The sequence below is a fragment of the Candoia aspera genome, chromosome 7 (genome assembly GCF_035149785.1).
Source record: "Candoia aspera isolate rCanAsp1 chromosome 7, rCanAsp1.hap2, whole genome shotgun sequence".
NCBI lineage: Eukaryota > Metazoa > Chordata > Lepidosauria > Squamata > Boidae > Candoia > Candoia aspera.
In genome coordinates this window covers 84,387,117-84,411,823 of record NC_086159.1, presented here as the reverse complement: position 1 = coordinate 84,411,823, position 24,707 = coordinate 84,387,117, and the positions used below count along the sequence as shown (strand labels likewise).

General features: G+C 46.0%; 1 protein-coding gene across 1 annotated transcript in view; it reads right to left on the bottom strand.

Annotated features, from left to right (window-relative positions):
• Window positions 1-6,040: 6,040 nt before the first annotated feature.
• NDUFA9 (NADH:ubiquinone oxidoreductase subunit A9) overlaps window positions 6,041-24,707 on the bottom strand; it is a 31,424-nt gene continuing 12,757 nt past the window's right edge. Inside the window, exons 5-11 of the mRNA XM_063308396.1 lie at window positions 22,868-23,009; window positions 21,192-21,294; window positions 18,639-18,706; window positions 18,458-18,534; window positions 13,504-13,599; window positions 7,008-7,074; window positions 6,041-6,321 (exon numbers count right to left, since the gene is read on the bottom strand). Of these exons, the coding sequence (XP_063164466.1) occupies window positions 6,148-6,321; window positions 7,008-7,074; window positions 13,504-13,599; window positions 18,458-18,534; window positions 18,639-18,706; window positions 21,192-21,294; window positions 22,868-23,009 (727 nt within the window). The 3' untranslated portion in view covers window positions 6,041-6,147. The remainder of the gene's footprint in view (window positions 6,322-7,007; window positions 7,075-13,503; window positions 13,600-18,457; window positions 18,535-18,638; window positions 18,707-21,191; window positions 21,295-22,867; window positions 23,010-24,707) is intronic.

Sequence of the window (24,707 nt, the reverse complement as noted above, 5' to 3'; positions counted from 1 at the left end):
ACACTAATCAGCACCAATTAAAGGAGCCTTTAGAGCAGCCTTTCTCAACCCTTTGACCCTGAAGGAACCCTTGAAATATTTTCCAGGCCTGGGGGAACCCCTGAACATTCAGGCTCAAACATAGGCCACAAGTTACAAAATTATTATATTCGTTTCATGTGTAGGCCTGTATAGATATACATTAACAGTCTTAACTAAAAATAAAAAATGAAACTTACCTCTTTAATGTGAAGTTGCCTGAATTTGAAATAATTTTTTTAATAATTCTCTTCTTCCAGAGGAAATTCAAAAAAAGAAATCCTCCAGCCAACTCCTCCCCTGCTCTTTGATTCAAAGGGAGAGGAGTGATTGATGTCCTTCCTTGAGGTTGCACAGGGTTAGTCTATCAGGCAGGGGTGAGTGTCTGGATCACCTAGGAGGGAGCGCCCAAGCTTGCATTTCTAGAGATGCATACTCCAACCCCACGCCTGGTGCCACTTGGCCATTTCCCATGGGGTACCTGCAATGGGCAGAACATAACCTGGTGAAACAGGAGACAATTCCTCCTCTTGTTATGCTGCCACAGTATAGGCATAACAAATGGTCAGCCCTTTCCATGGGCCTTTCCTCATTGGCATCTTATCATTTTATGATCATATTCGGGCATACTTTTTTTTCTATTTCTCTGTCTAGTCTAGAGGTATGTTTTTTTACTCTGGGCTGTTCAGCCAGCACAGCTGAAAATGCTTTAGCTCAGTAAGCCCTTACTGATTTCATGGTAGGCTGAAATAAGGAAACCATGGAATGACAGGGACTGACCTTGCGTTTCTTGCTCCCACACCAAGTATGAAGGAAAAGAAAGGGAAATCCTAAAGGAAATTGCTCCTTGTCACCAGCTCCTTTAATCCAGCTTGGAATACTATGATAAGTATGCCGATGATACCCAATTATACGTCTCCATCCCGGGTGCAGTAAGTGATGCGGTGACTGCCCTCTCTCGGTGCCTGGGGGCTGTGGGGGGGTCTGGATGGGGAACAACAGGCTTCAGCTGAACCCTGGTAAGACGGAGTGGCTGTGGGTTGACAGCTCCTCTGCTTCTGGGAAATTGTCATCTTTAGATCTGGAACAAGAAGCCCTCCGAACAGTCACTCACATCCTGGTCATCTCCCATATAGACTACTGCAATGCGCTCTACATGGGGCTACCCTTGAAGAGTATCCGGAAGATTCAGCTGGTCCAGAATGCAGCCGCGCAGGCTATTCTTGGTGCCCCTAGGTCAGTACATATAACACCTTTTCTGCATGAGCTGCACTGGTGGCCAGTTTGCTTCCAGGTCCAATTCAAGGTGTTGGTTATCACCTTTAAAGCCCTACATGGCATGGGGCCAGGTTACCTGAGGGACCGTCTCATCCCCATTACATCGGCCCACCCCACCCGATCATCCAGAGAGGGCATGTTACAGACCCCGTCTGTAAGAGAATTTCATCTGGCAGGGTTCAGGAAACGGGCCTTCTCTGCAGTGGCCCCCACCCTTTGGAACATCTTGCCCCCCGAGGTGAGGCAGGCCCCTTCACTCCTGTCCTTCCAGAAGGCCCTGAAGACTTGGTTCTGCCGTCTTGCCTGGGACGGGAAAGTGGGTAACCATTCTTGGGAGTGACTCACCCCCTAGAGTCCCTCCCACCAGCTTGGAATTTTATAGCCTCTTGGATTTTATATTTATTTATTGCATTTTATAATAATTGTAATGTGTCTGATTTTTATGAAATTTTAACGTGTACGACCATAGTTTGATTTTATTGTAAACTGCCCAGAGTCCCTCTTTTGGGGGAGATGGGTGGTAATTAAATTTGAATAATAAATAAATAAAAATAAGATGGGTTTTAGGAGGAATGGCACAAGAAGTCGTCTAGAGATAATGGACAGAATCCAACACTATGCTTTCCTCATTCTGGCTGCAGTGCCATGATTGTTTGTTTGTTTGGGCTGCCCATCTCATATACATGACCCCTGGCAGCTAACAATTAAAACAAAATAAAGACAGAATAATGACACAACCAATAATTAAAAACATAAATAACATAAGACAGCATAAAATAGTAGCTGAGAATAATCAAAGAGCTCATAGTCAACATAACCAAACAACAGGCTCAGCCCACTATCAGGGACGCAGACTTGACAGCAAAACCAAGTTTTTAATGCCCTGCCTAAGGCCAGCAGAGTCAGGTCACATCAGATCTTGGTGGGGGGAGGATGACATTCCAAACGATGGGTGCCACAGCAGAAAAGGCCCTCCTCCTAGATCCTGCTGGATGGCACTCTCTTACGGATGGGACTCAGAGCATGCCTCTCCTGCTGGTGCTAACAGGACAGGTAGGAGCCACTGGAGAGTTAAAGTCCTGTAAGTAACCCGGCCCCAAGTCATAAAGGGCTTTAAGGGCCACCACCAGCACCATAAATTGCACCCGGAAACTTACCAGAAGCCAATGCAGCTCAGGGAGCAGAGGTGTCACACATGCTGAGCAACTGGCACCCATAACTGCCTGCACCACCACATTTTGCACCAGCTGAAGCTTCTGAATACTCTTCAAATGCAGCCCCACATAGAGCACATTGCAGTAATCCAATGGGAAGGTGATAATCCAATCAGGATGGTTTTCCTGCCAGCTAGCTGTGTGAAGTGGAGGGAGAGAGGACAGCAAAGTTGGAAGAATTAACTTTGCTTATCATATTTTGCACGTGCATAATCGGGGCAGCCCCATTCAGTAACATGTCAGATTAGATGCAAGAGGCAAATAGTACAGGCATCAGTCCGGGTGGCACTCCCCTGGACTGAGCTGATGCGCAATTTGGAGGTCCTCCTGGACTCACAGCTTCTGCTGGGCAAGCAGGTGGCAGCCATGGCTGGGAGGAGGCTCTGCCAAGAATCATCTTGTGTGCCAATTACACCCTATCCTTAACCAGGAGGCCTTGCTCATGGTCACTCACACCTTATCACTTCCTGTTTGGATTACTGCAATGCGCTTTACATGGGGCTGCCCTTGAAGACCACGCAGAAGCTACAACCGGTCCAGAACACAGCAGTGTGCACAATATTGGGTGATTCTAGGTTCACCTTTGTTGTGTGAGCTGCACTGGCTCCCAGTTTCCTTCCGGGTGCAATTCAAGGTGCTGGTTATCACCTTTAAAGTCCTTCATGGCATGGGACCACCTTTCCCTAAAGGTACCTGCCAATCCTACCAGATTGGATAGAGTGGGCATGCTCCTGGTCCTTTCCCTGAAATCTTGCCACCTACTGGGGCCTTGGAAGTGTACCTTTTCCGTGGCGGGCCCTACCTTATGTAACACCATCCCCCAGGTGATCTGGCAGGCCCCTACCCTCAAGACTTGGCTCTTTACCCAGGCGCTGGAGTAGAGGACATTTGGACTTGGTGTGGGGCATCCCAAGAGGATGATTGATGTGGTGGCTTTGTCTTGGTTTTATAGCTTTTGTGGGGGGGGGTTTAATAGTTCTTGGTTTTACTGTTGTTGTGAGCCACCCAGAACTGTGTTTTCAGATGGGTGGCCATACAAATCTTTTAAATAGAGAGAGAAAGGCTCTGGGTTGACTCCTTCAGAAAGCTCCCTGGAGTCTCCAGAGGGGCTGGGCTCAGAGAGCAAGGTGGCACACACAGTCTCAGCTCAAAACAGGACAAGGACAGATAGATCTATTATTGCACAGGCAGATTCCTGTTAGCTATTCTTGCCTGTGGGCATCATTAAGCCACCAGTTCCGATGGAAGTTAGAATGGTTTGGGGGATCCAGCAAGCATTTTTAGAACGGTTCCAAAATGACTCCTGTAGGCTGAAAGTAGGGCATGATAGGGAGGGCTTCCCCTCTTCCCCCCTCCCTGCTGACCAAAACCACCCAGGGATCTTTGGAGACAGAGCCGTCGGAGTAACGCAGCTGAGGCATTCAGCAGATCTTTCGGAAAAGCCACCATCCACAGCCAGTGCCCATCTGGGAATCTGGCCCAGCACAGTGGTGAACTTTGTGCCTGCTGACGGTTCTACTGGGAAATGCTGGGCTTTAGGAGAAAATAGTAGAGAGAATCACAAATAATAGTATTAATAGTGATAAAGAGTTTGATACATAATTTCCTCTAACAACAAACTGAGATGAAAGGCTGCTTATCAGATGGAAGTGACATTGTCATGTATACACAGTAGTTCATAAATTATACAAGAGTCCCTAAATTGAGAAAAAGTTTAAAAACAAGTAACATGGAAGGAAGAAAATGAAAATTGGAACAAAGTGCTTCCCTTTCACTATGTGGTCTGAGCAAACTCAGATCCTTCTGCTGCAAGTCGTTTTTCTGAGCTCTGAGCAGGAACTCCACTTCAGGGTTAAGAACAACCAGCAACACTTGGCTGCAGCCCCACTTTTGCCCCTCAGGTAAATGAAAGCCCGTTCTTCAATTTCTCCAGCCAGAAACATACTTATTTCATCAGGATGGGATTAAGCACCTGTCAGAGCAGGCAAGTCAACTTCCTTCTGTGATAAAGTTCCTGCAATTTCATGGCACTGCACTCAGAAACCCTGAATCTTAAATGGTTTGCAGTGGTGGACATTCACAAGTTATCTTGTGATGCTTTGTGTCTGTCTAACAGGCTTTGGCAGTTATAGTTCCCCCACCCCCAGCCCAGTCTACGCTGCTGCCTCTTTTACGTGAATCACAAATCCTGTTCTGAGCATTTGAAGCCAGCAAACAAACAGGACAAGTTGAGCAAGAATCAACAAGTCAAAAGAGAGGGGCACCAGGAAGTCAGTCCCAAGAGCAAACACAGGCAACACCAGGAAGTGTTCCAAATCTGGGAGAAGACAGGACAAAAACTAGGCCAAGGACTAGGCCATGGTTAAGTGGGATAACCCAAAGATTCAGGCATAAAGAAACACAAAAAGTTGGAAGCTGGCAACCAAGTTTTTGATACCAGAATGTGAGCTGAGCTTTTCTAGTTCCATGACTGTTGCTGTTTTCTACACCTGCTTATAAACAAGCAGCCCTTTAACAGCATCTTCTTTAAGGTTTTAACAATGCTGCTGGTATTTCATCAATTGCTACAGCTGTAGTATTTCCTAAGGCCCTTCCAATTTACTTTTCAGAATGTCTGCTTTAGTTCAGCGATCAAGTCTTTGTGTCATCACCACACTCTACTTGAGAGCAGAGACCTGGTGGGAAGGATACCAGAATGGTGCCCAACAGGTGATCCCCGAGGCAAAAAAAAAAGGCTGCTGACCTGGGCCTTGCAGTGGGGCAGACAAGGACCAAGTAACATCAGAGCATTTCAACCTTCCATTACAGATCTCAAAATAGCCATCTTGAAAAAAAGAAACTTTGCCAGCTCTAGTGAGAGATTGATTGCTGGACATCAAAAGGTTTCAGGCTACCTCCAAAAATCTCAACAAGCTTACTGGATTTCCAACACATTACAGTTGTTAATTGAAATGGTACTTGTAACCTGTCCCTCGGCAGCCACTCTGACTTCCCTGCACCTCATCCCAGTTTAAACTGATTAAACAAATTAATCAGCTTAGCATCTGATCAATTGCACTGCAGCTCACAAAAGCTTATGCCTGGAAATAAAGCGTGTTAGTCTGAAAAGATGCTACCACACTCCTCCTAAGCAATATCCAGAGGAAGACTAAGGGCTGGAATTTAACCTAGGCTAAGAGCAGCTCTACTGGCCAGAGGCCCACCGAATCAGGGTCTTCTGGCCAGTGTCCCCGTGTGCCGCCAGAGAACACTCCTGGCTCCCTACCCAGGGAAACCTTTGTGGCTTGGAAGAACAGGGCAGAGGACACGTGGAGAAAAAGGCAAAGGCTGTGAACATCTTCCAGCTCTGCCTACTGGTGGCACTTTGCTCGGGGTGGGAGGCTGCTGAACTCCCTCAGTGGCAACGTACCTTCTTCCCTGGGCCAGTTCCTTAGGCCAAGGACCCCTCCCCATCAGGCTGCAAATCCAAATAACTACGAAAAAGTAACAGTCAAGATGGCATCTCATGATTGTAAATAAAGCAAAGATGATAGGAAAATGAAGTGGATTTATCTAAGAATTTAACGTGCTTTGGACAGAATTGTTCAAATAAATGAGGACAAAGTAATCTTGGTCTGACAGTCTTAGAAATCCCTCGTTACACATCGGTGACTGGTCTGGCTGGTTTTGCTTCTTCAAGTTCAGTGTTCACCCAGAAGGACTGACGATGACGACGCAGAACCTCAATTGCCTTCAGTTCCAGCGGAGTCGGGGTAATGCCCAAGTCCTCTAACCCAGGAAGATCAGGAAACCTCCTATCGGTGGTGTGGAACTTTAAACACATAAGAGAGAAATAAAAATTATATTCCATATACATGTGTGCATTTTAACTCTGCAATAATTAAATAGGGCATTCATCTCAACCAAGGTAGATTAGGGGAAAAGGCCACTTGCTTGAGACGTCTCACACATTATTAAAGAGGGGATTGATTTTTCACAAATCAGAAATCCCTTCTGCTATTGAAAAGATTCCATATTAATTAGAAAATTGATCATTTTTGTTCTTTGTGTGGAAGTAATGTGTGTTTTCTTAAACATACATTACTTCCCTCTTCCCTCTTGGAAAGCCTAAATTTTCTTTTTAAAGCCGAGGATTTCCCTAAATCTTCAAGACAAGGGTTTTAGGGCAAGTTCCTTTATTTTGAGACTTTCATCTTCTTCTGTCCTTTGTTCCCTTTCTTAGAACTATCACCTACAGTATTTCAAAATGGAAGTGATTTATTGCAATGCAAAACTAGGAATTCCCCTATCATGCTAAGGAACGTGCCATAACAACATTGTGCACAGTGTTAAAATTTCTTTCTGGCCTTTAAAAAAATGCACATACAGATAATCATATTCCATATTTTGATACAATAGATTTTGTAATATTGGTTATTATATCTTTTGCTGATAAAGGAAAGCATAAACAACAAAAATGAAAACAAAAAGTATAAATGATTGCAATTCTGCACTCACCCGATCAATTTTATCTCTTGTTATTGACGGCTCAAATGGATTTATCTCAAGAAATCTGGCAATGAAACTGCAATTAAGAGCAACACCAAAATAAATTCAGTTGTTTACGTGAATCCAACGTGCAATATCTAAACCAGAATTGCTTCGGTTTCTACTTAACGTTTTCAATATATCTTTATCAATATGATTTCTCAACTGACTGAGCGGAACATACTGCTCTGTATTTAATGACCGCAACCTAGAAATTCTCTTGAGAGGGAAACAGCCCATTGTTTGGGTGTGACTGGAGCTTTTGGTTTTTTAAAATGCATTCACATTTACCCTGAGAAGGCCCCCTTTATGCTCGGCTTGCAAAAGCTTCAGCAGGAAAGGCCGAGAGGGAAACCAGCAGAAGCAGAGCAGGAGCGAAGGCAGCCTCTGTGGAGGAGCTGGGGGATGCATTCTGGAGATGCACCAAAGACCGCTTTGCAACAGGCAAGCAGCCTCTTCTTCCTGAGAAGCAACACATTCTTTTTCTAACCCTGAATCTTTAAACCGAGGCACTGCAGAATCTCATGCTTCGTTACTACAGACAGCGGAGCCACACGCAACAGGCGTTCGCAGCAAGGCCCCGGCTTTCCTCCCGAGATGATTCCGCTCTGGCTCTCCTGCCACTGCTCCCCTTCCTTCCTCTCCCCTCAGTCTCCCCCATTTCTGCCGTCATCAAGAGAGCGCGGAAAGAAAGGCGTCTGCTGGATTTATGGCTACTGCGCTCAGCGCTGCTCACCTTTCCCGCAAGCCCTCGGCAGATCACCGCCCATGTCTCTGCTGGGGCAGAACCTGTCTCGGGGTCTCCCGCCCAGTCCTTCCCCGAGACCGGGGCTCCACCGACGACAGCCAACCCCTCCCCCCTTCCGTCTTGGGCAAAGATGGCATCTCTCTGGGACCTCATTTTCCTCCCTCCATGGAAGCCACTCGGGAACTCTTCTTCTCCCTCCCCGGCCAGGACCCACAACTGCTCCACACACTCAAGCGACCCTCCAGCCTTTCTCTCCAGCCACTCCATTTTGTATGGCCCCTGTCTCTCTCTCTCTCCCTCTCTCCCCGCAATGTTGGGCTAGACTGGCAGCAGGTTCCCCAGCCACTGAGGAGGTGGGTGACCCCCCAGAGCCCTCGTCCCCAGCACCGACATGCCAGGTTGGGCCGAGGGGACGGCTGCTGCCTCGACCTCTCCCCACCACAGCCCTGGCCAGCAGCCCGGTCAGCTCCTCGGCACAGCTGCCCTTCAAGGCCGGAATGGAGCTTCTGCTCCTTTTCTCTCTCCCTTGGCTGACCCAAGCCAGCACCACGGCAGCCATGCCTGGCCACTAAAAATCATAGACCACGTAGATCCGTGTCAGATGACCAGTCTGTAGTTATCCTAGTGCTCTTTTTTCCCCTTTTTGGTAAAAGGGACCACATATGCCCTTCTCCAGTCCTTTGGCCCGTCAGCAAGACCACTGAGGAAGTGTTGCAACCCAGCTCTCTGGCCAAGCTGGTTTTCCAACAGATGTGTACATAAAGTCTTGTATTATTATTATATTACAACCTTACACTCTGTAAGGGATTATAATTACACTTATATTATACTGCCACTACAAAGCTACCTAAGTGATAAAATAGTCTGTAACACATAATGATGGGAAATGAGAGTTGTTAAGTTGTATGCATCTAAAGTTCAGTAATCAGTTTAAAGTTCAGTAATCGGTTTCTTCAACGCAGAAGAAAAATAAATTATCCTACAACCAAAGTCCAGTCAGGTAAAATGCTGATACAGTAATACAAAAACAGTGGATGACTTATTAAAGGGAACACCCTTGCAATATAAAGCCACTCCAAGACAAACAAGAATTCCAGTGCGAAAGGCTCCCTATCAAGCAGCCAGTTCACAAAGGGGCCTGGGCCTTATTTCTTGTCTTATTCCACACACCGCCACAACGTAATGATTATTTTGTCTGGTATTAATAGAGAAACAGAATTTTCCAGGAGGACGCAACGAGGAGGTGTTTTCTATCATTCTCAATCCACAAGAGCAGGTGTGCTCCTAGTAACAGATGTTCCAGAATCCACCCTCAGGGACTGTCAATGGAAACACACCAAAGATTATTTTAGGAAATGCTTCTGTGTTTGGGAAAGAGAAGGGAGGAATGGTGGCTGGCAGGTTTTTCTCCAATGCGTATAAACCGCTCTCTAAATTCCTCCATTTGTGAGCCGAGTTGTTTATGGTGAGCACTGTCTTCCTCAACTGGCTGTTTCAGGCGTCTTTTGCACTGCCCTGCGGCCTTAAGTGGCTTGCCTCCTGGGAACAAACTGGTTGGAAATGAAGTCAGCTTCAGAAGTCTTTTCCTGGATTTCAACCCCTTCTTCAGCTTCAGCCACCATAATGGCCCGATGTTCTCTCTGACCCCAAATTGGTGGTTCCCCTGCTTCTTTATCCCTCCTGGACTGGGGGAACCAAAAGGAAAAGAAAACAGAGTCTTACCACTGTTCTTGTCCCTTGGAGTAGAAAATAACAGGTGTCTTGCCAATTTCTCATGGTTTTAAAAAAACCAGATAGGTCCATAATTGTCTCGTATGTAAGTTACGTATGTACTGTTAGCCACTCAGAGTCATTTGGCGAGATTGGCAGCCTTATACAGTCAGATAGCTGATAGATGATACATAGACAGACAGACAGATAGATGACAGATAGGATAGATGATAGCTATAGAGAGATGATAGACAGATGATGGATGGATGGAATTGCTCCACCAATGAATTTGCTTTTAAAAAGTCCACTGTGGATTTTTCTTTTTCTTCCACTGTGAACTTGTTTAAAAAAAAAAAAAAGTGCACGGCACCCAGGATCTGGCACAAGCCAGGAAAGACCATTCAGAACACAAGGCAGAAAAGGGTGGCCAGAGGCTGCCTTCCTGGTGCCAAGGAACTTTCAGACAGTCACTGGCTGCTCCTCAGGCTGAGCCAGGCAGATCACACAGACCAGCCCCAGCGTCTCTCTGGCCGGCTCACAGCCCTGTGGCCCTGCTGCAGCCCACCCATTGAGGCTTACTTCGTGGCCTTAAGCTCCCAGGACAAAGCTCTCCAGAAACACGCAAGGAGCTGAGCAGGACATGCTTGAAGAAACCCAGCCACAGGAGCAGGGAAGGAGCTGGGCTTGCTTCGGCATCCCGGGCCATCGACCAGCAGCACAAGCCAGGGGCACTTCTGCAACAACTTGAGCTGAATGGCCAAACCGGAGGGGGATCCCAGAGGGCCAAAGGTCGAAGAGGAGCTTCGCGGCAGACGCCCCCAAAGCAGCGTCTGCCGCGAAGCCAGAGGGGAAGAGCAGCCGCCTCACTGCAGTTCATGGGCAGGTTTATGTTACTCCAGGGGGAGCCTCTTCTCAGCACAGGGCAGCAGTGCATCGGCTCTCCCGTCAGGGCCTCCTGTTCTGAGCCAGGCTGACCCCGGCACTGCACAGCCTCTGACCCAGTGCCCCGAGCCTGCCTCTCCCCCAGGACCAGGAGGTCTAGTTGCAAGAGGAGCATCTGGCCCCTGGATCCAGGCTGAGGAGCCTGAGGCGGAAGAGTTGGAAGGCCAGGCTCGTTCTGTGTGGTCGGGTGGCTGCATCTCACCACTCCTGAAGTGCCAGTCTGGTCTCCAGGCCTGCGTAAGAAGCCTCTCCAGCTGGGGCCGTGGCAGCCGACACAAAAGGAGGGCAGAGAAAAGTTTGCCCGCAGTCTTGTCTGGGTGAATAGCCTTGGTGCTCTTTTGGCCTTGGTGCGGCACCTACCAGGGTGAGTAATAGTTGTCCAGTTTTACTACCCAAGCACCCAGCTCTCCCATGTGCGTGACTATGCACACACCTGGGTGCATATATCTTTGCACACATGCACACACACCATCGTATCTGGACAGGTAGCTCACAAATGCCAGGTTCTGAGACCCAGTCCCTCATTCTTCTACTCCGTCAAGGGGATATTATGTATGGCATCTTGTACCATCAGCCTGTGGCATCTACTCATCACCCATTTGCCATAGCAGGGCTAGCGGGCTGCTCCTGTGACAGACCTGTTGGTGGAGATTTAAGAAATTCTTTCTCAGGAAGGAAAGCTCCTTCCTCTTCCGGTTCCCTGGGATCTTCTTGGCAGATCCATCGTGCTCGTCTCCTTGACTCCACTGCAAGTATTTGCCTCTGCCGTGCGATGAATACAGCCCAGGAGGCCTCCTGTGAGGGTTAGTTTGGGGGTGTCTTGGTGGGGCTTTCAGTGGTAGCTATGATGGTTCTTTTCTGATGCTTTGGCATGTAACCGTCATCTACACATAGCCTTAAGGTCCAGCCCTCCAGATCACCCAACGCCGCAACTGTTCAACTGGCCCGCTGAACAGAGGGAAATGGATCTTACTGGCCCGATTCACGGCCTCCCATTGGCAGGGTGCTGGTCTGAAGACAGGCGCAATGCCAAGCGGAAGCTAGAAGACCAAACTCAGTAGAAGGAGGGAGGATGAGCAGGAAGATGCTACTGCTGCGAAAGATGAGGAGTTGGGGAGGTCAAGCACAGTGCCCTCTCAGTGGGCGCACAGGTGGTCAAACGCCCCCCCATCTTAGAAATCGCTTCTGCTTGATTCCTCCTTCCCTTCCTTTCCCTTCCCTTCCCCTGCCCTAGATCCCTTTTCCTCCTCTTCCGCTCTTCTGCTAGAAAAAGAGAAGTGTGAGCGTGTGTGCTTGTGTCTATGCCTGTGGAAGAAAGAGATGCTTGCGAATGCAGAAGGAAGGGGCGCACATTACAAACGGGCTCCTTAGTTTAGTTTACAGGTACAGCAGAATCTCAGTTAACTGGCACCCATGGGGACTGGTAGATGCCGGATACGTGTCGTTTCTGGTTGCTTGAGGGTTACTATTAAAAATAGGCATGCCAAGTTTGGACTCGCTTTTCTGTTGGGGAGGATCAGCCGATCCCTTCCTGGCAGAGGGGTCGGTTTGGGCTTGGCGCGCCGGTCTGGTCCCTTTCTGGAGGTGGGGGGAGCGGGTTCAGGCTTACCTTTAAAAAAGTGGGTTTGAACTTGCCTTCCTGCTGGGGGGGTGTCAGGTCGGTGCAGCGCGGCAGGTCTGGACTCACCTTCCTGCTGGGGGGGGGGGTCAGGTTGGTGCGGCGGGTTTGGACTTGCCTTCCTGCTTGGGGGGGGGTCGGGCTGGCATGGCGTGGTGCAGTGCGGTGCACCAGGGTTGGGCTTGCCTTTCTGCTGGAGGAGGATCGGATCAGCACGGCATGGCATGCCAAGTTTAAACTTATCTTTCCACTAAAAATAGATTTTATTTAAATTTTTATTTAACATATTATTTCTTCCTTTTTTTGCCAGTTGCTTGAGAGTGCGAGTTGCTTGAGTTCTGGTTAACCAAGATTCTACTGTAATTAAAATTAATCAGCACTTCTTACACCAATGGTACCCCCCCTCTTGGAGTACAGCCTAGAGCTGTTTCACATAAGCATATACAAATGAATCCCACACCATGTGAATTGGGGATTGTCATGACCTCGTTGCAAGGCACAAAGAGCCTCACAAAGTAGATCATGATCATTAAGAAATAGAGGAAGGAGATAATTAAACCAGGGATTAACACAAGCACCCGAAAGCACCCACGCCCACGGACCCATAGACAGCCGAAAAGAAGGACATCGGAAGAACGGAGATAAGCCACACCTGGTGCCCTGGAGGACACAACCGAATCCGGGGGACAAAGGGAGACACCGGGAAAACGCCCAGGCAGCCATCAAGGGTCCCATCAAGAGGGATCGGGACAATGCAGGGTGGAGGAGCCCGGGGCACTACAAGAGGGTATAAAAGGGGCACCTCCACACCACCAACCCCGTTCCCGTTTTTCGTTCTGTCAGCCATCATTCCAATAAACCAGAAATCCTTAATACCCATTAAGTGAGTCTGTGTCTTATTGCGAAGCGAGACTGACCCTGACAGGATTCAACCACCCCACTTGACACAGAAGGGCAGCTAGGCATTGGGTGGGGTTTCTCAGGATGTTCATAAATCCAGATTCTCCTTCCCTCAGATAGGTAGGGAACCTCTTCCCATCCCACTGATGGCAATGGAAAAAAATGCATCCTACAATTACAGAACCCAAGCTTGAATTTCCACCCACGGTTTAAGGCTCAAATGACACCCTGTATGACCTCGTAGTTCCCTAAACTTTTCTACTGTAACACCTTAAAAGCAGCCACAAAGCAACTGCAGCCATAGCAAGATATGGGGCAGGAGGAGGAGAGGGTGTCTTAATGCCACCCCCTCTGCCGGTTCCTTCCTTCCCCGTTCTCACAGTGCTTTGGGTCCACTGCAAGCCAAACCAGAATTCCCAAGGTTAAGTCTGTTTTCTGCCTGACGCACACATACACAAGGACACAGAAGAGGTAAACTGAGGGATTCAACATCCTTAAATTGAGGTTATGAGGTCACCCATCACCAACCAAGTAACAATTGAACTTACTGGTAGAGGGGACGAGGCAATGAGTATGGGAAGAAGGGCCTGTGCATGACCACATAAATGTACTTGACCAAGTCATACAGGAGGTATCTGTTAGGGCTGCAAAAAAAAAGAAAAAAGCAAATTGCACACACATGAGAAATATGCAGTGTAACAACAAGTAAAGAATTTCTTAACAATATTTTTAATCTAAGCTGGTTATGTATGATTGGAGACTGGAGAATGTAAAAGAGATTTCGAACGTAAAAGAGATTTTAGAGAGCCAGCCTGGTCTCGTGGTTAAGGCAACAGGCTAGAAACCAGGAGTCTGTGAGTTCTAGTCCCGCCTGAGGCACGAAAGCCAGCTGGGTGACCCTGGGCCAGTCCCTCTCTCTCAGCCCAGCCCACCTCACAGGGTTGTTGTGAGGAAAAGAGGAGGAGGAAGGAGTATTAGGTATGTTCGCCGCCTCAAGTTATTTATAAAAATAATAAAGGCAGGATAGTAAGTAAGTAAGTAAGTAAGTAAGTAAGTAAGTAAGTAAATAAATAAATTTTAATTCAAACTCTCCACTCAAGAACCTTTTTCTGGACCAGAAATCTGAACCTTACAACAGAAGCATAAAACTGCTGTTTTGTGATTATTTGTGTGATAAAATAAGACACAGAACCTTTTCCACAGTGTTTTCTCCCTTATCAAAATCAGAAGTGAACACTGGAGTATTTTAAATTTGGATATGCCTCCAACATGAGGCCGACATTAGTTTAAAAGTGCCTCAGCAGCTTTAAAAAATGTCCCTTTTTTTTTAAAGAACACATTTTAATTTCAAAAGTCTTTTTCAAAAGGTAAGTCATACATGGAACATTTTACACTGTTCAAACGCCAGATCTCAAACCAGCGGAGAAGTGTCAGACGCTGCCGTTGAAGGTCAAACAGAAACATCTTTTGCTAGACACAAGTTAAGGGGATGGCCCTGCACTGCCTTGGAAGGACGTGCTTCTTTTCCAGCTGGGTTTGGGGGCCAGCTCAAGCTTGTAGCAAGTCCCCCCAGCCTGTAACACGTGATCTGTGATTCTCCCCTACAAATCTAGTCTGACCACTAAAGCAGAATTTAAATTTTACGAAGGAATGTACCCTTACTACATTTAATCTTGTTTTAAAGGTACTCACAAAACGCAGGATGGACTTTTAGGGACAAAAAGGGAGGCAGATGTGGGCGCACCTGGCTGCAAGTTTGCTTACATCAGCTTAGACCGTCCATCTTTCTTGGGTGAAGGGAAAGGCCAGAATCCCACCTCCTTCTAAGCGTGGACCGTGTCAGGTCAGGCGCCAGAACACCCCGAAGCCCTCTGCCTCCAGGTCAGGCACCCCTACTGCATCTGGATTACGTCTCCACTGGTCAGCCTTCAAGCAGCCCATGACCATGGCCAGACACAAACTGAGAGAGTCACCTTCCCTGATAACGGAGCCGTGCACCCTCCACATGTGGATGGACCGCAAATCCCGTCTTAGTCACTATAATCTGATGTTTAATATACATTTGTTCCTGCTAAATGAATGGACAAATCAAACCAAAATTCCAACTATAATAACCAGAGGATTTATTTATTTTACTACGTTTATGTGCCCCTTCTGTCACTACAGACTCTGAGCAGCTCCCGATCCTATATACGTAGGCAGGATCTAATTGTTCAAAAATTACAAGCAAGCAAAATAAGAATAACAAAATATTAACAAAAGAAAATAACAACCCACTAACGTGTTTAGGGATGATACCAACCTCTGCCTCGATTTGTCTCCCCTTCAAAGCCCTGTTTTAACTGCTTTTCTAATCTCAAGAAGGTCAGAGAGTGATTTGCCTTGGCGGCCGAAGCCAAGAGAAAGCGCGGAAAGGGAGGAACCCTCGGCCTGAGTCCGGCTCAAGCAAGCTCCCAAACTGCCAACAGACACGGAGTCGTGTCCGGCCTCATTGGGCAGCAAACTGAAGCTGGGGAGAGAAGCAGCAGCCAGGCCCACCACAAGGGTCTGCTTGACCCTCCCTGTTCCCCACCAAGCAGCCCTGGGCAGGCTCCCTGCCTGTCCCCCCTTGTTCGCCCCCCCTCAGCCATTCATGTTCAGAGAGCGGGGAGGGCCTCCACCAGACTGGGAGTGCCCGGCAAATGGCCTTCCCCTGCATTTGGCAGCTGCTGCGGCTGGAGCGCTAAGCGGGTGAAGAGCCAAAGCAAGTGGCTGCCGGCCTCTTCCAACCCTATTACCAGGAAGCTTAAAGCAGAACTAGGACCAGCCAGGGTTACCCACCCACTGGTGGCGAATGGGAGGGCACTGGTTCGAGAGGAGGCGGGCCTTCCTGCCTCGCCCCCAGCAACCATCTGGCTTTGGCCAGACCCTGAGTTCTTAGGGACGGGACTTCCCAGCTGACTCAAGGAAATAGCTGGCCGGCCTTTCTGGTATGTTTCTAACTGAGGCTAGGCTCACAGGTCCCACCAAGGGGTGATTCGTTGCTAAAATAAGCGCCACACAAGCCATTGTTCAACAACTGAGAATACATAATACACAACGGAAAGCCAAGCAATAGTTTGACTTAGCATGATGTGCAAACCAGCTTTCTGGGGACTGAGGGCTGCTGCTAGCCTGGGGTCCCCCCAATCAAAAAAGAGAGAGCAGGGCAGACCCAGGACAATAGCCGAGGCTGATCTTAAGAGACCTGAACCCAACTTAAGTCAAGTCAACCCTGTTATTTACACAACTTATAGGGTTACTCTCTGCCACCTTAAAAATTACCTTCTGGAAACTTCCTGGAGCCACACAGTTTACCAACCCCTCATAAAACTATTGGGCTGGAATGTGGTAGGAACAAACCTGCATTTTAAAGCTTTTTTCCCAGTATGAAAACTATGAAAATATCTCAATCAACAGCCAATTTATCAGACATCTGGATCTTTGTACTACGAAATGTGAAACTGTAAAATGCAACCAGGAAAAATACTAACCCATTTTGCCTTGCCCTACTACTGCTACACTGTAAGCAAACTGGTATGAGATCTGAACTGAACCCCTCTCCCCTATGATTAGCTTTTAATGCTTAAAAAAATCCCTATTTTTTATTTCATTTGAAAACAATCAACTGTTACTGATTTCTATCTTTAGGGTTTTCTTAAGTGCTTGATGCACAACCTCACAAAAATACAATGGGGAGGCATAATAGTTTCAAAGGTCCCTACTTTTGTGAGACCTCTAGAAATCAGTTTATACTTGACTTCTAAATCTTTGGATGAAGAATTTATTTCAGCAGATATTAAAAAAAGAAATGGAGTTGTTTTGTATATTAACCCCCAAGTGAAACCAGAACTTGTACTGACTGATGAACATGGACGAGTCGTTGGGGTAGAAGTTAATTTACATGGGGTTAAGACTATAGTGTTGGGAATTTATGCCCCAAATAAGGATAAAGCAATATTTTACAAACAACTTACGGAGAGACTAATAGACTTTTCTTATGAAAGTTGGTGAGTGTTTGATGGGCAATTGGAATGGAGTGATCTCCACACAACTGGACAGGACTTCTGAGAAAAATATTAAAATTACTCAAGGTAAATTACCAAGTTTTTTTCAATTTGATGGACAGTTTAGGGTTGATTGATATATGGAGACAGAAAAACGGCAGTTCAAGAGGGTACACTTATTTTTCAGAAAGACATGGATCCTTTTCAAGAATAGATACGATTTGGATTTCAAGAGAATTGGCTACTAAAGTTTTTAAAGTAGAGATTTTACCAAAGACTTTTCCAGTCCATAATCCTGTGAGTTTAGTTTATAAACGAAAATCTAGTTCTTTTAGATGGCGATTAAATGAAGCATTGTTATAAAAAGAAGAAATTGTTGAGGACTGTAAAAAGAAACTAAACAATTTTTTGAAAATAACTTAAATAAAAGCACTGATTTGAGAATGGTTTGGGATATAAGGCTAGAAACCAGGAGACAATGAATTCTAGTCCTGCCTTGGGCATGAAAGCCAGCTGGTGACCTTGGGCCAGTCACTTTCTTTCAGCCCTGGGAAGGAGGCAATGGCAAGCCACTTATGAAAAACCTTGCCAAAAAAACTGCAGGGACTTGTCCAGGCAGTCACAAGGAGTCAACACTGACTCAGGCACAGTATATGTATACTGATCTTTTGAGCCCAAAAGCAGTCTGGGGCAAAACTGCCCAGTGTTCATTTGTTCTCCCAAACATTCCAGGAGGAAGTAGTAGGATGTTGTCATTCCCAAAATGTATCTTCTGGAACAGGGAGTGGTTTGCATGTTCTAGCTCATGGTCATAATTCTCAGGACCTGTCTGCATTTGGAACAGTGTTCTGGGAGTGGCTGAACTACTCCTGGACACTTCCTTAGAAAATAAAACTTGTAAGTTCGCAGCCCAGGATTTTGTTTTGCACCATGCCAGCCTGCCCAGAAAAATAAGCTGACGGCATTCTGGGAGGCTAGAGTGGAGTGGGGAGCAATCTCAGCAGTCAGCTTCTCTGACTGGCCACACCCACAACCACCAACATTTTATGGAAGTGGGCAAATGATGCTCACAAATTCCAAATGTGAATATCATCCCAAAAGGCTGCAGGTGCTTGTGGCGAACAATGACTGTGAGATCTGCTTGGGACAACACACACACTGAAGGATCTTTCCCAAATGAAATGGGAAACTTGCTAACACATGAATAAATCCAGACACAGAACAGATTTGTCCAGACCGGGAAATCCCATTTGTTGCACAAAGTTCTTTCACTGTTTGAGGAAACTCATCCTATAGCAAACAGCTACTATCTCCAAGTCTAGCCCCAAAGAGTCATTTATGGTGGATGTAGGAAACATAAACGCTCCAGGCAATATTTGGGGGGGGGGGTGTTAAAAGAAAAAGAAGTACAAGAACAGGAAAGAGAGAACATATACTATAGTTATTTAGATGAGAGAAGTAGAAACAGAAAACTTACCCAGTCAGTGCATATGTTTTTCCTTTAGAATCAGGGTCCTTGATGGCATTAATTATTGCACGGGCTACATCAACCACCTATCAAATAATATTCAAAAGAAAAAAATATTTATATGGTTACCGTAATTAAAATTTTTGAGGTGAGGCAAAATAGACGTGAAATGCATTTAATCAATACTTACATAGACAGGCTGCTTCACAGTTTTCCCGCCAAAGGCAAGCAGAGGCACTCCGCCAAACCGTCGCATGTCTATATCAAGACAGGTAAGTTGAAGGATATTAGTCTGTGACTTGAAGACTTGATAACAGACAAAGCAAAGTCTTCAAAATTCATATAAAGGTGAGGTGAGGCTTAATTGTGCTAAATGATCTCTGAACCAGCAAAAAATAACTTTATCCACTTTATTTATGACCTTGTTTGGCCATAATATGGGTGAAAGGAATCTGGGGGTCCCTATAGATCACAAGTTAAACATGATCAAGCAGTGTAGCAGTCTAACATGTCCCTTTTAATTCTAGGATTTCAAGTGCTGCTAAAGTTTATGCCCAGGAGGAAGAGGAACAATAGATGGTTCCACCTAGTTTGATCCCATCAGCCTCAACAAGTATTATCCACTGTTGGTTATACCTACAAAGGCTGGGAAAGCACTGAAGAGGGTTACAAAAGACAGATACTATTTGATCCAAGAGGGGAGAGCAGAGCGGACCTTCCCTTGTTCTCAAAAGTCTGCATATTTCAATCCTGGAAGTCTTAAAGAAATGATGATTCCAAATCTTAAAACACTGTATATCTCTGTATCTGCTTAGTTATATTATCATTTTTCTTTTTTAATCAAAGGAGGCACTTTGAAGAGAAATTTAACATTTATACCATGCTAAGTCTGTAATTTTTCAATGCTAGCGTCAGAAATAAATGAATGGTGGACTATAACCAAGTTAATGTGCAAAATGATTGCAACTGCACATGCTCTACACATAAGATCTGGAATAACCCTAAATGTCATGGTTCCTGTTCCAATGTTCCTAAAACATCGTAACAAGTTCCCATGCCATCCTGGTGCTGACACGTGTTGCTGGGCAGGAGGGAGCTGATGCTGTTAGTTTGTACCAGGCAGGAAGGCTGATAATGCGAGTGCGAAGGAATTCATGTTTGGACTAACTTGCCTGACCAAGGTCATTACCCTAAGATTGCCAGCAACTGTTCTGAACACCTGCAGAGGAATGGAATTATACTGACAGTGGGGGGGACGGGTCTGGGATTGTGTGTGGTTTAATTGGGAGAAATCCCATGCTTTTGGTATTCTCAGCTTTCTCTGTGATTCTGCATACTACTCATCATTAAATTAGATTTCCATAGAATTCTGTGTGAGTCTGGTTGTTGATCTGAATAGGCAGTCGTTACACTAACTGAACTCAAAGGGCTTAATTACACACTCATATAGTCCAAAATCCAGAAAAATTTCCACTATTCACAACAGGATTGCTAGCATTCATTCATTCATTCATTCAGTAAGGTAAAGGTAAAGGTTTCCCTTGACGTAAAGTCCAGTCGTGTCCGACTCTAGGGGACGGTGCTCATCTCCGTTTCTAAGCCTTAGAGCCGGCGTTGTCCATAGGACACTTCCGGGTCATGTGGCCAGCATGACGACACGGAACGCCGTTACCTTCCCGCCGAAGCGGTACCTATTGATCTACTCACATTTGCATGTTTTCGAACTGCTAGGTGAGCAGGAGCTGGGATTAGCAACGGGAGCTCACCCCGCCGCGCGGTTTCGAACCGCCGACCTTCCGATCGACAGCTCAGCGGTTTAACCCGCAGCGCCACCGCATCCCTTACATTTCATTCAGTATCCCGCCTTTATTATTTTGATAAGTAACTCAAGGCGGCGAACATACCTAGCACTCATATTTTCCCCACAACAACAGCCCTATGAGGTGGGTTGGGCTGAGAGAGAGAGACTGGCCCAAGGTCACCCAGCCGGCTTTCGTGCCTAAGGCAGGACTAGAACTCACAACTTCCTGGTTTCTAGCCCACTGCGTTAACCACTAGACCAAACTGGCTATTATATAGATGCAGAAACCCAAAACTGGATAAAAAGTGCTAACCATAGTATTATCAGGGTTTCTCAACCAGGGTTCTTTGGAACCCTCAGGTTCTGCCAGAGGTCACCATGGGTTCCCTGGGAGATCACGATTTATGTAAAAAGTACTTCACATTTGGGCAACTTCACATTAAAGAGGTAAGTTTCATTCTTTATTTTTAGTTTAAAACACTGTTCATGCATATATGCAGGCCTACACATAAAACCAATGTAATAATTTTGTAACTTCTGACCTATATTGGAGCCTGAATGTGCAGGGGTTTCCCAAGGCCTGAAAAATATTTCAAGGGTTCTGCCAGGGTCAAAAAGTTGAGAAAGGCTGGTATTACAGATCTAGTAACCATGACTGTACAATATTTTATAGGTAATCGAATAGGAAATCCCCCCAATTGAAATAGACCAGCATTATTTCCTAGTACCACAAGAAACCATTAGGATTCGAGACCAAGATCTGAAAGGGTTATTACTGTAAAGATTTAAATGAGAATCTTAATGCAGATTTTTCACACTAACAGTAAAACCACAGAATGGAAGGCAACTTCAGTAAAGCCTTCATGACAGTATGAAGATGTATTCTGTCATATACTGGTCTCTTTAATAAAAGAGTTTACATGTTACAATAAATATACTTACTTGCATAATAGTTTAAAAACCCATCTTCTATCCCATATATTTCAGAAGGCTTCATAATGATGGCATCCGGAAATTCCTCTCTCACAACTTTTTCTCCATCTGCCTATGATCAAGTCATTGGAAGATTATTAAATTTCTCATATAGGTGCAAATAGACAGAATTTCATCTGCCAAATAATACAGAGTTGTTACAAGTCCTACTACCCCCTCCCTAAGTTGTACACTTGATCATCTGAATGTTTGTGCAGCACCAATACAGTGGCCAAGGTATGAAGCTGAACACATGTTAGTAGTGAGGACAGTCTTTCAGAGACAACAGGCACCTGGTTTTGCTCAGCAAAATTCTGGCAGCAATCAAAAATTAAAATGATTAAAACGAAAATCATAGGAGATGGATTTTTCCAGGGATGGACATGACTGTAGGGATGTGCAAATATACACTGCCAAGCCAACCAGATTAAGGCAGTGTATAAACTTCATAAATAAAATTAAACTAATTAAAATTGGTTATCAAACTATGGCAGCTGCCATTTTTCAACCACCCAGTCACCCCTCTGTGAAATCTTTTTAGCGAACAGAAGGAACAGAAGAAAATCCTATCAACATCTTCCAACTTCTTTAGTAATTACTGTAGTGTTCCAACAGAAAAGCCATTAACCAAACCAGACTCTGAACTCTAATATTAATTATTGTTTTCATAATTTTAATTTTATATTCTCTATTATGGTTCATCCCACTGTGGTAATATTGGCCATGCAAGGGATCATAGGAGAAGGAGACTTAAAATCTGTGACAGGGCTAGGTCCTCATTCCAACAAGCTCCCACACACTGGGGTACAGATAGGCTGCAGCTAAAAGAGAGGCTCCATTCCAGCCTGATATAGGGCTAAAACGACTAAAATTCAAGCAAGACACATCCCAGGAAGCGTTGTGAGCTTCTGTAAGCAGCCTGAATAAATGCTGTGGATGCCTCCACTTCTCTGTTCACACTAGCTTAAGGGAAGAACCACAGAAGTGCCACTGATCCCAACTCTCCTCTTTAAGCCAAAAGAGAAAGAAAATCTTGGGATCTTTGTAAACAGCCCAATGAAGACACCAACTCAGCGCTTGGCAGCCGAGGAAAAGGCAAATTCCAGGCTAGAGAACTTTATGAAAAGAACCGAAAATGCCGACACCGTGACACCCTCACAAAAATGTACAGCCCATCAGCATCTGGAGTACCGTGCGCAATTCCAATGGGCCTGCTCGGGAAAAGAGCCCGTGGGAAGAAGGCAGCCATGGAACGGCTTGGACGATCCAGCGCCTTCCCTTCCGTGAGAAAGGGCAGAGCGGTCAGGGCAAGTAGCCCGGGGAAAGGCAGGCGGGGGGTACAAAGTCGTCTGGGACGGAGGAAGCGGGCCAGTGGCCACTTTCTCCCTCTCAGGGAACCCTCAGGCTGGGGCGGTGGGTGGATGGCAAAGACCGAGATCGCCAGGGAAAAGAAAAGCCTTCTGGGCACCCCACGCAGTGAGTCAGGGAACTGGCTGCTACAGTTACAGCCGTATGGATGAGCTCCAGCCTTCAGAGAGGATTGGGTAAGTTCACGGAGGGTGGGGTACATCCTCCCCACAACCCTCAAAACATAATTACAAAGTGGCAGGATACAAAAAGGGTAACATCACTGAACAACAACTTACTTTATTCCTAAGATATTTTGACGGACTTTTACTGTCTGAGTTCAAGTGAGAAAAGTGAATCAATTTGTCTACTCCAGCCTTTTTTGAGAGCCGAGCAATATCTCTAGGAATAGTAACAAACACATCTTCATACTTGAAGTTCCTGAAACAAGACCAAACCCCCAAATTAATGCCACTCACGTTCATGGAAAAAGTTATTTTACCGCACCACAACCAGGACAGTGTTGCATAGCAACTTATGAGTTAATATTTACCTATTTTATGCATTACGAGATTTATCTCCCACCTTTATTTTGTCCAACCCACGACAACACACATAAGCTCCTGCCTCCTATTTTCCCCACAACCACCCTGCGAGGTGGGACAGGCCCAGTCTAGGGACTAGCCCAAAGTCACCTGGCTGGCTTTCACGCCTGAGGCAGGACTGGCACTCAGGGTCTCTGGTTGTCAGTCCAGAACTTCGTCACGCCGCCAAACTGGCAGTCCAGAAATTGAGGCATCTCTGCAGAGTGAGCCTCCTGTGAGGGATCAGCTCACTGAGCGGTCTCGAGGAAGCCAGCCCCTTGGCCCCTACAGGATCTGCCAGTCCCATCGTTTTGCTTGCCACAATGAACACGGCGGTCAGATTTCTCCCTAACTTTCTATCAGAAGCATTTAGTGAGGATCACCCTTAACGACACTGGAGCTGGATACCCACAACATCGGAAACAGGTTTCAATGATCTAATGGCAGCATATGCAGAATAGATTAAGCGTAGTTAAAATTTATTTAGGGTGGGGATTTTTTTGGTATTTTAGCATGTTGAATGAAACCAGCCCATTAACGTATTGTTTGAAGCCAGAGTATGAGTTTACGCAAAAACCAAAATCAGCATGACAAGCCCATCCTCAGCTGGTAGGGCCAGGGTTACTGGGGCATGGCTCCTGCACCCCACAGATACTCTTCCTCACATTCCCAACTTCACTGCTTTTATCTGCAAGTAAGAACAAAGGTCAACCCCACCCATGGCAGGAATCACTCTCCGTTCTATTGGGCTGAACAAAATGAAAGTATTCACTAGTTATACGGAAAAGCAGAGATTAAGGTTGCATCAAGCGAGCCTGCTCTCCACCTAGGCCTTTGGTGAGGGTGAGTGAAGCCCCCATTGGATTGTGCAGGTTCATTTTTTTCCATTCCTATCCAGTTTTTGTCATCTTAGCCATCTTTTATTCTTCATCTATTACAGTACTTTTTCCTGTTTTTAATGTTTTCATTTGTGAACCACTCAGTGTCGTTGGCAGCATATACATTTAAATAAATACGTAATGCAGAAAACCTTATTCCCACAAAGTGCCACACAAACTAGGCTCAAGAAGATACTAAATCCTCCATGTTTTCTTCTCATCTGCAGGATGCAATAATTTCTTATCGATTTAAAAGAGTTTTAGCCAAAGTCTCTGCAGAGAGGAAAAGAAAACTCGCAAGGGCCATCACAGGCCATCAACCCAATGGAGAAGGCTTTCTTAAACAATTCCCCTGTGGTCCCCAAGTCCCAGGAAGCACGAACTTTGCCAGGATAGCAGAATAAGCAGCTCTGAAGTACCACAAGAAAAAACAATTGATAGGTCGGGGAAAAAGGCTGTTGGTAGGAGAACAGGCAGTGCACAAACAGAATCTCCCATGCACACCTTTGGGTACATGCATTCAGAACTGGGAGGCTGAGGGTGCTCCTGGACAGGAGAAAAAAAATCAAGACGGAGCCGCCCTTCTCTTCCTCCTCCTCTGCCTTACTGTGGCTGTAGAAGTCAAAGAGGAGGAAGCTAAGGCAGATTTACTCTTTGTATCTTCCCTGTGCAATCTG